General features: G+C 47.3%; 1 protein-coding gene across 3 annotated transcripts in view; it reads right to left on the bottom strand.

Moving 5' to 3' along the window:
- Nucleotides 1-6,482: 6,482 nt before the first annotated feature.
- AP3S1 (adaptor related protein complex 3 subunit sigma 1) overlaps nt 6,483-14,269 on the bottom strand; it is a 60,339-nt gene continuing 52,552 nt past the window's right edge. Inside the window, exons 6-7 of one of the 3 annotated variants that reach the window (XM_089334814.1) lie at nt 12,683-12,723; nt 7,102-8,449 (exon numbers count right to left, since the gene is read on the bottom strand). In XM_089334814.1, coding sequence (XP_089190940.1) covers nt 12,688-12,723 — 36 coding nt within the window. In that variant the 3' untranslated portion in view covers nt 7,102-8,449; nt 12,683-12,687. Of the gene's footprint in view, nt 8,450-12,682; nt 12,724-14,269 lie in introns of all 3 variants that reach the window. The other 2 variants (XM_051844090.3, XM_008254913.5) reach the window with 2 other exon arrangements.

The raw sequence follows: 14,269 nt of genomic DNA, 5'->3' as shown, positions 1-14,269 counted from the left end.
TTTTCTCAGCAAGGACTCGGGGTACTTATTTTATCCTGTGTTATGCACTTTGCTGCTCGCAGCGTTCTGGCCGCGGCCGGCCGGCTCTCCTTCGGCCGGCTCTGGCGTCCCTGTGGCCGAGTGCTCGGTGTCTTGTTGCCGGAGCACTTCCTGACCTCGGGCACCGCGCGCCGGCCCTCGCTCATCTTCCCAGCCCAGCTCCAGGATCAGCCACTGCCCCGAGGAGCCATTTCCCTTTATTGGAATCCAAGGTCTGAGCGCCGGGCGTCCTCGTGCCCTCGGGTATGGCACGCTTTCCCTTTGGCTTGGTCTAGAACCTCTCGGCTGCCAGAATAAAGCAGTGGGCGTGTGCATACGGACTGGTGGACAAACGCGGCATCTCTCGCGATTGCTACGCACGTCCCGCTGAATCTGCACTAAGCTGAGTCCAGGCTGAGCTCTCCAGCTCTCTGCAGCTGCGGAGCAGGAAGCCACCCTATTGTCCCATCTACACAACTCCCTTTTCTATCAGTTTTGCTTATCTTAGAAATTCGGTAACCTCAGCAGGCCGTCTACTGGGCCTGCTTATTCCGTGTGTGCGTGTGGACGTATTTCTGCTTCTTTCTTCTCTAGCAGCCGTTGTGTCTTTTCAGCCTGGAGATCCGCCATTGTTCACTCCTCCACGTTGCTGGGCGAGGATCCCACCTCTAAGAATGCTTGGGTTGGGTTGTGTTCACTCACCTTCTGCCAGCAACGCCAGCTCTGTGGTGGCTGGAGGCCTCCTTGCACCTGCTGCAGCTGGAATCCACCTCCCGCCTCTCCCACCTCGCGCCCACGGAGCCGCCCTGGCTCGGCTTTCTTCCCTCTGTTCTCCTCCTGCCCGCAGGGCCGCTCCCTCCCCTCCGCGTCTCCTGAAGCATTTGTTCCCCTTACACGTGTGGATCTCTGGTCTCTTCCTTGAGTGCTGTTCACCGCGAGCCCATCCCCGCCTCTCTGCAAGGCTGCAGGAGCCCGGCTGTGTCTTTCAGCGCATGTGCCCTCCCCGCCCCCTTGGGTGCCCACAGCCACGTCCACGTGCCGCGTTATTCCTGCATCAGCATCACGTAGTGTGGTGAAAACAGAGAGGAACTCGCTGCCTCTGCCTTCAGATGAACTCGGTCACCATCACTGACCTCCTTTGTTCTGGAAGCTGTCAGACGTGGTTGTCGCCATTCAACAGGCCACGTGGCAGCCACACCTTCAGTCCAGGCTCCTGAAGGAGCAGGTCTCACAATGCACACCCACACCACCCCCAGGGGACACGGACAAAGCTCTTTTTGAGCCCACACCCTGTGATAACTGCCCTTTCTCCAGGGATGGCCCCTGCTTCTCCCGGGGGCATCCACACCCTTCCGTCTGACCACACCGTCAGAGGCGTCAGAGGCTCTTTCCACAGCGTACTCTGCTTTTCCAGGAAACGCCTCCAGCCGAAGCTGTCAGAGAGCAGGTTTGGCTTTCACTCTTCTCCCTCCCTCTGACTTCGTAACATTTTCAGGAATGCCTTGGTCTGTGGTCGGAGATGGCTGTATGGCCACCTCTTGCCAGCATGTGACAGACGGTTCTCGGTAGCTGGCAGCCGGCGCCATCAGAGCCCAACAGGGCAGGGATGATGCCAAGCATTTTCCTGGAACCCTGACTTGCCTTTCTCGGTGGTTCTTGGCCTTGGGGGCACTGGGCAGCGTCTGGGAATATGTTTGCTCTCGCAACGGGGAGAGGGGCAGCTGCTCATCATCCTACGATGCACAGCGCAGCCCCCTCGTGGACCACCCAGTCCCAAATGCCACCAGTGCTGCTGCTCCCAGAACCCTCTGCCTCCCAGCCTGGGCGGCTCGAGCAGTGCTGCTGCTCCCAGAACCCTCTGCCTCCCAGCCTGGGCGGCTCGAGCAGTGCTGCTGCTCCCAGCATCACCAAGCCCACGGGTGGCCAGGAACCCTCTGCCTCCCAGCCTGGGCGGCTCGAGCTCTTGTGAGGTAGGCGGGTGTTGGGTGACGTGTTACCAGGAGTCTACTGGTGTGAGCAGTAAGTAGTGGGGGTGGGGGGGTGGGGGGGCGTCCGTGCCACAGATCTCAGCACACATGGCCTCTCCCAGGCTGCCACTGCCAGCCCCACCCCCAACCACATCTGCCAGTTGCTTCCCACTTCCCAGCTGCACAGCAGCCCTCGCCTGTCATGTGAGAACCTGCTGCTCAGGTTGTCAGATCTCACTGCAGCTGGACTTGAAGGCCGTCTGAGCAGGATGCAGAGGCGCTGGTCTGGAATCGGAAGGGATCGTGGCTTCCACTTTACAGAGCTACTCGGGGCTCTTTTCCCTCCGAAACCAATTTTCCCAGTGTTCCAAACCCTCCCTGTCCCGTCTAGGGCAGTAGAAGGCAGCTTCTACTGTTCCTACACGTCTCGGGTATAAAACGTACACTATGTTTAGGAAATGACACCTACTTAAAGCCAACAGGGGGCAAACTCTCTCAGGGGGCCCAGCGGCACGCACTGGGGACAGAACAGTGGTTAGGAGGGGATAGGAGAATCATCTTAGCCTCCAAGGTCGGGGGAGGCGGAGTCTTTGCACAAAAACAACTCACATGTATTGCTAATAATCCCAGAGTAAACAATGTTGAGGTTTGTGTTCTAATGTCTCCTCTAGTCTCAAAGGAACATGAAAGCTCAATAAACTCCAGGAACTGGAAGAGAAACTACAAAGAAGCCGTTAAACACAATTAGAATTCCCGCCCACCGAAACTAGAATAGATTTACTGAGGAAACACTCTGTGTGCTGAGCCCTGGTGAGGCTGCAGTGAAGAGATATCCCAGAAAAGCCACACTTGGGAGGCAGCGCGACTAGTCAAGGCAGGCATCTGACAGAGAAGGCTCCGGCGGGCACGCTCCAAGCAGAGAAACTTGCTGCTCCGTCTTCAGAGGGCATGGGCGCCCAGGCGGGCCCTTCCCAGGCTGGTCCACCCCGCCACCAGTCCAGGCTTCAGACCCCACGGGTCTGTCCTCACTGCGGCCGCGCCTCTGCCGCGAAGTGGATTCCTTGTTCCTTGTGATGTTACCCAAGGTCACATGTAGTCCCCGGATCGTGACCACGTGAAGCCAGAAAGTGCAAGGTTCCTGAGAGCACGCAGCCACTCCAGTCACGATGTGTTTGCTCCCCTTCCAGATGGACGGGGCCCAGAGTCAGCTGCCACCACACGCAGGGGCTTGGTGTCCCCGTGGGAGCTGCAGCAGCGGGGCTGAGCCGTGGTCTCTGCTGTGTGTGGATGGGGTATTTGACACGGCAGCAGCCTTGGCGAGCAGGAGCCCGTGCTGTTAGGCCCATGTGAGAGCCTCACTCCCCGCCCCCGCGGCCTGTACTCAAGTCCCCACTGTGCCAGTGCCGGGCAAGGACTGAGCCTTCGCTGAGTCGCTGTCCGTCCCAGGGACCCTGGGGCTTCTTCTCCGACGGCTGCTCTCTGCAGTCACACACAATCCACACATCGCACAACACCGTATGTTTCCATGCTTGTTCCCATGGATTCCTCCAAGCCTCCTTGTTCCTGACTCTAATCCGTTTGAGTAACCAGCCAAGCTGTTAGCCACTGCCCATGATTCCATGTTTTTAATATTTGCTTATCTGAAAGGCAGACACACACACAGATATTTTTTTTTTAAGATTTATTTATTTTGAAAGGCAGAGCGACAGAGAAAGAGGCTTCCATATGCTAGTTCACTCCCCGCTGGGGCTGGGCCAGCTGAAGGCAGGAGTCTGGAGCTCCATCCGGGTCTCCCTCTTGGGCGGCAGGAACCCAAGTACTCTGGTCATCTTCTGCTGCTCTCCCAGGTGCATTTGCAGGGAGCTGAACCAGCACCCATGTGGGACGTCAGCATTTCTGGCAGCGGCTCAACCCGCTGTGCCGTAGCACGAGCCCCTCCTTCCATGTTCTTACCACGGCAAGAGTGGGAGCTCTGCCCCGTGCAGGTGTGTGCCACGCTGTCACCTGCAGCGGGGGAGGCTGGCCACAGAGCCCTATGAAACGGGTGTTTCTGTGAAGGCGTTTGTGGACGAGACCCGCATTTCCAACACCGACACAGCGCTCAGCCACTGAGCTGAAGGCCCTAACAGAAGGGGCAGGCTGACGACCCTGGTGGGACAGACTTCCTCCAGCCCCGCCTCTGGACTGGGACCATGGCTTCGCCCTGCCTGGACACAAGACCAGGAAACACCAGCTCTTGCTGCGTCTGGGGCCTGCCTCCCACCCTGCAGCCTCCTCAACAGTGTGGTAGCAAGATACTGCACTACTGGTTCTGCTTGTCTGGAGGTCCCTGGCTAACGGGCAGCCCAGACACAGCTTTCCCCATTTTGTCTTAACCTAACAGTATATTCCAGGGATCACTTTACAGCAACACACAGAGATCTCTCACTCGCCTGGGTGACTGTGGGACTCTGCAGCTCCCTGTCTCTCACAGACACTGGACCCACTCCCGTGTCTCGTTATTACTGCCGTTATTCCACCACTGCCTGGCTGGTCGGCATTTCACACCATTGCTGTTCTACCTCTGCTTTACAAAAACCAACATGATAAATATTTTTGCATACCAAGATATCAAGGTGTGCTATATGAATATAAAGGCCCCAAAGAGGGTCACAGGGCATGTATAGTATGCATATTTGTTGCTTTTGAAAATTTTCACAAAGGCTGGCATTGTGGCACGGCGGGTAAAGCCTCTGCCTGCAATGCCAGCACCCCTTATGGGTGTCGGTTCATGTCCCGGCTTGGGTAGAGGGCACCGGGGCGTGCCTTCCACGGCTCCATGCAGGTTCTCTGACATGCCGGGCAAGGCCCTGCCCTGGCCCCTTCGCCTGCTCCCTCCTCTGCTGGACCTCACTCCCCTCACCCACAGACCTCCTGACCCCTCCCCCTCCCCCTCTTCTGCTGGACCTCACCCCACAAATCCTCCTGACCCCTCCCCCTCCCCCTCCTCTGCTGGACCTCACCCCACAAACCTCCTGACCCCTTCCTCTCCTCTGCTGGACCTCACTCCCCTCACCCCACGAATCCTCCTGACCCCTCCACCTGCCCCCTCCTCTGCTGGACCTCACTCCCCTCACCCCACGAATCCTCCTGACCCCTCCACCTGCCCCCTCCTCTGCTGGACCTCACTCCCCTCACCCACAAACCTCCTGACCCCTCCCCCTCCACTGCTGGACCTCACTCCCCTCACCCCACAAACCTCCTGACCCCTCCCCCTCCTCTGCTGGACCTCACTCCCCTCACCCCACGAATCCTCCTGACCCCTCCGCCTGCCCCCTCCTCTGCTGGACCTCACTCCCCCCACCCCACGAATCCTCCTAACCCCTCCCCCTCCTCTGCTGGACCTCACTCCCCTCACCCCACGAATCCTCCTCACCCTCGCTTCCTTCGGGCTTCACCTCAAATGTGCCTTCTGCCGAGCTACCTTCTGCCGAGCTACCTTCTGCCCACTGCGTGCTCACCATACCTGACCACCCCGATGTGTCAGCCAGTTCTCGCTCCTCCTCCAGGGGAGAGTGGTGCTCCGACAGAAATGGCTTTGTTCCCTGCCCTGTTCCAGTCCAAAGAACAGAGCCGGGGCTCAGTGAGGACAGAGTGAAGCGAAGGAGGAGAGGACGAGAGGAGCACACGGAGGAGGAAGGCTGGCCGCTCCCTGGGCCGTGGACCCCTGCTGACCGTTTCCTAGGTTAGAGGATGGCCTGGCACACTGTAACCAAACACTGACACTTCCCACAATCCCCAGCTCCCAACCAACCGAGGGCAAAGCCAAAGTTACTGCGCTCGGCTGAGTGAGCATGGGGGCTGGGTACACGGACTGCGACCAGGGACCCCCGAATGTCCTGCTTGCATAACCGCCTTCTAGAACTTCAGCCCGTCTCTGAGCCGATGGGATTTTCTGCGACCTCAGCGGCATGGAGGCTTGGCCAGATTAGCTTTACTTAGAAAATATAAATGACTTTTCTTACATCCCAGAGTTCTTGGGAGTAAAATTTATATAAGCCACAAATCCAAAGAAGTGCTTCAAAGAGAGTATTTGGGGACCCTATGGGAGACTTGGGTCTCACTGGACAAGGAACCCCCAGTCACAAGATGAGACCACCTAAGCAAACGTGCGCCCACAATAACAAAGTAGGTGCTGGGACCTAGGCCGGCTCTGCCTGTGGGCGAACAGTGAGGCGGAGCCCCAGTGTTTTCTGTGTTCAGAATTAACCAGGTGCTCGCTGACGCTTCCGTCGTGCAGGCAAGACGAGATCAGACGTGAGTGTTAAAGCTCCCCCCTCACTAAGCAACGAGCAGACTCCTCATCCTCCACTCTGGGTCTCGTCCTGTACGACGAACACGCCTTGAGACACGTGTGCTATTCTTGACTTGTGAAACACCTGAGTAATCACAGAATTTAGTGAGTTTCTGGTATCAAAACCACGAGTATAAATTGAATAAATCCACATTAACAGCTGCTTAACAGTGATAAAATATACTTTTATTTACTTTGTTGAGTCAGAGGATCATAAAAAAATTATTGCTAAAGTAGATATCAGACAAACAGAAAGAGGTGTTATAAGTCCAGTTACCTTGGAGTTTATTTAAACTAAAACGGTCATAATGTTTTCATGCAATACATACTTGGTTCTTTAAATAACAATTGTGACAAAGAGCAGAGAGAACTGAGGACGCTGCACTGTGGTCCACACACACACTGGTATCCGAGTGGTACATCATTAAAGAAACACCGCACGCGCTGCAGGACACACAATGCAGAGAGGCATGCCTTTATGTGGGCACAGGAGTGCAGGTCAGGGAAGAGAGAAAATCACACTGGGCTACCCAATTTCTTTAAAATCACTGAGCAAGAAAAGCAACATTGAACTTCCGGACTGATTTTACACAAGTTCTATACAGTACCTTGACTCAAATCCAAGAGCGAAACTTAAGACTCTCCTCCTCTATGTTGGGTAAACAACCACATGGTAAACTTAGATGCCTTCCCCTGGACTTTACCTGGGAGTGGTCTTTTAATTTTTTTTATTTAAAAGAGGGCAGGTTTGGCACTTTTATACTGATGTCACCAATGTTAATATTTCTTGGGATCTCAGGAAGGTTCATATTCTTTACAGCTGACACAGCACGGGCTGGGGCTCCTGCTAAGCCAGCCTGTATACAGAAGCAAATACAAGAGAGAGAAAATGTACAACTCAGGTGGAGCTCATCACAAAACACAACGGAAGACAAGGACAAAACGTTTTCTATGACAAGCTTAGAAACCAGATGGCAGTTTGAACTGACATGAGATGGTTACTTTGAAATACTAATCTATAAAGAGAAAACAGTTGACACATTACAAAAATACAGTGAAGACATGCAATGATAACAATGTCAGGATTTAAATACAAATCGATGTGGACTACCTATATATTATACACAATATTCACATGGCACAAGCTAGTCTTCATCTATATCTTGATTGATAAATAAGCACAAACCATAACTGACTTTAGTATCTTCAGCAAGTATCTCTTGCAACAATCATAGTTTGCTATTTTCTTTTAAAATGGCATTTACTGTCGGTATGTGCTGTGAAAAAGAAACTCAAAGTAATAGGTCATGCTTAAGTTTCCTTACTCAGGGATAAACCCTCAACATATTTTGAAACAGGAAAATTAGCTTTTAAAATTGTGGGGACTCCTCTAAATTTTCCTAAGAAAGTTCCAGAACTTTTTTTTTTAATCAGGCATTTAAGTGAAGCCTCAATCTAAAGAGAACAGTTTTGCCTAAAGGTGAAACCGCAAGGAGAGATCATTCCAGCCCTCTGATGCCTCAGTAAAAATGCAAGGATTAAAAAAGGTTTGTCATAGAAGATAGACTCAACATTTATATATTCCAATGATAGTGTACAAATTTGGAGAAAAAACAGAATAAATACAAGAGGTAGCATATATAAATAAATGGATCTAAAATTCTCAGCAAACATCACCACTGTTTAATATGTGGCTTTCCTCGTACTAGAAAATTTTATAATTTGTAAAGTTATTTTGAAAAAAAATGCTTAAAAGTAAAAGCAAAATGACACACAATTACCTTTGTATTTAAGGTTTAACTTATTTACCGTTCGGATTTTGTCACTTTTTACTCAGGGTGTATGATACCGCAAAGCCCAACAAGCACATCTGCGCTCAGGGTACCATCTTGCACAAAAGCAGAGAACTAAGTAACAAAAACAGATTTCCCACGTTGCTCAGAATATATATATATATATAAAAGACAACGGCCATGAATTGAGGCATTCGTGTTAAAGTCTCTTCTCATGATTCTAGTTAGTTTCTCATATGTAATCCTACCTCTTTTGGTCATTACAATAATAATAATAATAAAGCTGTTACCTGAGAAAAATCTTGACTGATACAAAATAGGCCAGTGTAAACTATTTGCTGAATAAAGGATACAAACATTGTTAAGCAATGAAATAAAAGCCACGGATTATCAATTCATAATTGGAAATAGAAAAATTAGTAAATAGTATTAACAAGAGATATGGTCTACACAGGCAATGACACGAGTGAATGGATGAGATTCAGACTCAAAGGCTGAGTAGGGCTGGGGCATTCAGTTTTTATCACTTAATGGATGTTAGCTGTTTCTGATGTACAACTAGAAATCTGACTTCCACATGTATACATACCTGAAGCAACGAGGGGCTTGTTACATCCCACTTCCCTCCCACTCCCCAAAAGGTGTTGGGGATGCAGGTGAGCATTATCTAAGGAAGTATGGATCAAACCCAAAGGGGTCTTTATTGTGATCACATTAAGTTAAAGGTCTCGCTACCAAAATCTAGAATGATATGGCATCAAAGAAGAATCCAGCTCAAAGAGATTTATCACTTTACAGGCTTATTTCTACCCAGAAGTACATTGTCTGCAAGGGAATAAACATCATTTTACAAAACCGCAGGCATTCTGAAACTGGCATCATTTTTCCAGGTAGAAGGGTTTTATAATTTTTCTAATTAAAAGACCAATTTACTACTATTTTTCCCATGGGATTTCCATAAGTGGCATAAATGAAGAGCAGAATGCAGAAGAATATTTGTAAAATATCTGAATATACATATCTTAAAGTTTTGAATTATTAACTTCACAAGTTATTTTACTATTGCAAAAGAGAAACAGAGAATGCATATGTATGTGTGTGCACTTTACCGGATGCTATGGTTTGTAATTATAAATAGTCACATTTTTTAAGAATAAATGTTATGCAGCCCTGTTTTTTATATTACCCTGTTACCATTACCAGCTGAACTAAACCTAAGAAAATAAGAATAAAAAAAATGCAACCTGTTAGATTTCATTAGATTAAGTTGTGACCAAAGACGGTGTAGACTGTTGGCTGCTAATGAGAAGACATAGTCAACACAGCAATCGGTCCAACAGCATGTATGTGCCACGTCCTCCATGTGAAGCCTAGAGGAGTCACTACGTACAACAGACTACAGTTCTTCTAAACATGAGCAGCAAGCCAGAGACATGCAAAGGATGGGGACTATCCAGAACACGCAAATGAATGAGGAGGATCAAATTATTTCTCAAGCATGTTCAATACTTTCGTGTGGCATGTCACGAATTTAACGGGCAGGAAATTTAAAAATTGTTACGTGTACTTAACACTTTAAGAAGGTGGGCTCTGCAAAATATACAACGTGAAGTAACTCCCTCAAGGACTAGTGCTCAGTGGGTGCACGCGTAGAGCAGCCATCAGTGTATGTACGAGAATAGGGCGTACTCAGCAGGTGAACACCAGCACGGCTGACGGCAGGTTTCAGTCTCAGACTTCCTCGCGGGGGAAGGCTGGAACACCTTTCCCAACACAGAAAATGAAGCAGAGGTCATTTGCCCCTGGACATCCGTTTGCTGACACGGGGGTGTGAAGTCATTTTCATCTCATTTGTTTTTTAAGTAAAACACACTCAAAGCAATACGGTAAGTTTTACTGCCACTTAACTTTTTCAATACTAAAATTTCATGGAAATTTAAGTTTACCTGTTAGTAGCATATACAGCACAAAATGCGAAAGTAAGATATTCCTGGACAGTACAACGTAGTTCTTCAAGGCTTAAATGTACATAATTGACCCAAAGCAGAAATAAAGAGGAAGAAGTGCTACTGGAGAAATAACTTGTTTCCACCGCTCTGCTCGAGCACCAGGCGGCAGGGGGACTGCAGCGACTCCACAAGAGAAGCGAACACGTGACCCCAGGCGGTCAGGAGCATGGCCGGAGGAAGCAATGAGGCACAGGCTATATAAAGGATGGGCATGTTTTCTCTCCCATGAGATTAAACAAATTAACAGAATTCAGAGAAAGAAAACAAAATGAAGTCTGCAAATATACCAAAATGAGGCCAAACAGATAGAAGACTTGTACAGACATACTCTTGGGAATTTCAAGCACTTGAGTCACAAAGATAGTAATGGATGGGTATGATTCGTTTTTGATTTTGTTTTTAAATTGCCAGACCCAAAAATAAACAAAATATGTGCAAGCAAACTGAAAAAGCAGCATTACTATGTTTCAAAGAACCTGAAAGCTCCCTTTTTCTCATGCAACAGCAATTAACTTAAAGGGAAAAGGAAAGTAATATTAGCTATTTATTTTATCTAAGACATAAAACACAACCCTACCATCTTACAATGTTTTTTCAAGTCTAAAGGTGGCATAGTAAGATGGTAGGTGGGATGCTCTCTAGCCACAGAAAGCTTCACACCCCTGTCTCCCGAAGCTGCTGTACGCACAGCCCTCATCTCGACCTAATGCACAGTGAAAGAGCACCAACATTAATAAGCACAGTTTCCAATGGTTTCAGACTCAAAATCATTAACAAAATGATGACAGATTTTGAAAACGTGTTTCTGAGCAAACAGGAATGTCAGTATTTTAATTTCTGAATGTTGAGGCAGAAGTTCGAATCTGAGGATTTATAGGAAGCTTAGTTTTTGTTTTGAATGCAATGCTTTAATACTCCGATTCAACAGGTAACAAAGACTGATGACGATCTTCTCCGGAGCAAGAACTAGAGGACTGACAAGTGCATCAAAATTGGCATGTTCAGACGCTTAAAAACTTCAAAAATTACTAGGAATTTATACAGATTCTCATCTGTGACAGTTTTAACAGCAGACACTGTATTTGCCTGTGTGAAGTCCAGCAGGCTAGTGACATTCATGGACTTCTTACAGCCAGTTTTGACCATGGCCAGTGACCCACAGGTCCTCCGAACTCTGTGGCAGGGCCCAGGAAGGGGACCCCTCCAGGTAGAAGGGCAAAGCTGGGGGCTGATCTGCCAACGTTTCTCATTCTCTACGATCCAGACACGGCCCTGCCTGACAAAAGAGCAATTACTAGCTCTAATGATGGAGTTAACAGACTGAGCGGCTTAGGATTCTCCACTAGGAACTGGCAGCGTAATTAATATAAATTAAATACTGGAACACAGACACTGGCAGTGAGTTCAATCAGTGGAAGGAGTCAGACTGCTACATGTTTCCTGTACCAATGGGAAGTAACAGGGACCAAGAGAGGCCCAGCAGGGCCCCGGCACAGCCCACATTCTTCTAAGCCACAACAGTGTCACTGCTTCTCAAACACTCCCAGAGAGGAGTCATTCAGTGGCTAAAGACAATGCCAAATTCTTGGTGATACTTTCCTCATTAGTAAGGTAGATAATTTAACTTGTCAAGGTTTTTTTTTTTTAACTCCATAAGACTCAATAAATTTTCATTTTGAAATTTTAAATTGGAGGACTGTAAACACCCCTCCCAACAAATGGTTTCATGCAAAATAAGTTGCCTATTACCATCTATGTGGAACTTTTAAAAAGTAATACAGTTAATTTATGTCACGAAAAAATGTACAGGAAATACCAGCAGGAAAATTATGCTTCCAACTATGACATGTCTGGGTGTCAGAAGTTCTGCTACAGAACTACAGTGCATTTTGATCAATATTTTAATTACATTCAATTCAAGTTTTAGATTTCTGATCTTACTTTTTGTTGATCACTGTTTAATGCACCTGCAGGTCAACACTGTAAAAACAATTCTGTTAAGACTTTGGAACTGAAAACCATTGTGCAGAAAGGGAGTGCTACTTGAAAGTCACTGTTCTAAGCCTTCATGCTTCCTACTTTGTATGCAAAACTCTGGTTTTTAAATTCACAGCTTCCAAAGCCCAGCAGGCAGTTTTATGTTAGAATACTATTTTTGAGATAGAAAAAAATCTGTGAGGGTTAAATAGAGATTGGTTCTGCTAAACAATGTTTAAAATAAATCTGAGTTTTTATATACAAAATAAATTGTCATTTCTACAAATGCAATTTGTCAGTTGAATGACAATGTTTTTTAAATAAACAAGAAATTTAAACTTTCCTTTTACAATGCAGGCAGACAAAACAGAACAAACATGACATCAATGATATACTAGTAAAATACACTAAGTCCAATCAAAGATGGAGAAACTACAAGGAGAAACTAGGATGGAAAAGAGGCTACAGGACTATATGGGTTCATTAACACAAAGAATTTTTGAGTCTGGCCTAAATAATTGATTGCCTTCGACATCATTTTGCTTTCCCTTTGTTACAGCACATTTTGCTCGGAGTCAGCAATACCTTGTCTACCTGTCCTGTCTGGGAGACTGAAAGATAAAGCTCTGCAAGAGAGAAGACGGAAAGGGCTAGAAAGATCAGGGTGCTCAGGAAACAAGGACTGCCTCTTAAACAGTGGCTGAATTCAGACAACACGAATACGAAAAAGCTACCAGGTCTCCCCAGCCCACCCCTGCACCCCACCCCCACCCCCCCACCCCCGGGAGCCTTGCATTCACAGGCGGATTCTTGGTGCCTTTTATACCCCCCATCCCTCCAACCTCCCGCTCAGCCCTCCAGATCCTGGTGTCAGAGCGAACCACTTTCCCGTCCAAGCAGAAGAGCACAGCACATGAGTGCACCTGGGCTTCTCCTGGCCGGAGGGTCTGGGGGGGCCCTGGCTCCCCCCATCTGGCAGTGGAATCCAAGTGGTCCAATGTCTTTCATCACTGGAAACTCACTGTGCTTAAGCCAATATAATACAATCTGGTTTCTGACAAAGCACCTAGATAAATTCATCTTGTATTTTTAAAGCAGAAGCTTAGTTCTATTTAGGCTGAGATAAACACTATTCCTACAGTATTACTTACAGAAATTTTTAAAAGTATGCTAAGTTCTTTTCATCAAGCATGGTATTCTGGATTTTAATTAAGTCTTTCTTGGTAAACTGTTGCTTTAAAATACATTTTAACTGAAATTTTGTAAGATATGGACCAGTGGTGTGGAATGTCCAGTCCACAGGCCATCTATGACCCACAAAATCATTTGGTCTGGCCCTTCCAAGGCAACCGCAGGTGGGACTCGAGATTCCATTGACCTATAGCAGGCTAATGTTTAAACTGATGATCTTATACGGCCCACAGTGATGGCATAAAAATCTAAATGGTCCTTGGCAGCAAACAGGCTCCCCAGCCTTGATTTAGATCAGTGAAAGCTTACATTTTAATCTCAAATAATTTTGGATTTTTCTGCAGAACCATATCTCTGCTATACGTAATATCTAATCAGCTAAAGTAACTTGGGATTGTAAAGTATCTGAGAACTTTCAACATTTCAGGGTCTCTGGAACAAAGCTGGCAGCCTCCAAACATACTTCAAGTACACCAAAATTGCTGAAAAATTACAAAAAGTCAACATAATTTTCAGCACTATTTCTTAAAATAAGATCAGGACTAGCTGGCTTCATTTGACTCAAAATTCTGTTTAAAAAACATCTTATTTCATAACTAAAACATTAGCAGATATAGAGAAATACTTGGTGAACATAAAATTTTGTGGCTTCTTCCCAGTCAGACCTGAAATGTACTTTCTCATCCAAGTCAAAAAGGAAAATGAATCTGGTACCAGGTGACAACTGATTGCTCACGCTACAAGACCATCAGGATGAACACTCAGCTCCACCAGTATTCTAAGCTATCTTAAATAGTACCATTTCTGTGAAAAGGGTTTTTTTTTAAAGTTATACTATTCTTAGAACTATATGATTTCCATCAAATAAAATTCTGCAATCTATCACCTTTACAGATACGAGAAACTGCCCATTAACAAAGTTTTCCTGGACAGTCAAAAAGCAAACATCATCACACAAGTCTCTTTATGGCAAACATCATC

This window comes from Oryctolagus cuniculus, chromosome 6, assembly GCF_051225735.1.
Source record: "Oryctolagus cuniculus isolate XC-2025 breed Fujian yellow rabbit chromosome 6, ASM5122573v1, whole genome shotgun sequence".
In the NCBI taxonomy this organism is placed as follows: domain Eukaryota; kingdom Metazoa; phylum Chordata; class Mammalia; order Lagomorpha; family Leporidae; genus Oryctolagus; species Oryctolagus cuniculus.
This window is presented reverse-complemented; position numbering and strand designations above follow the sequence as displayed.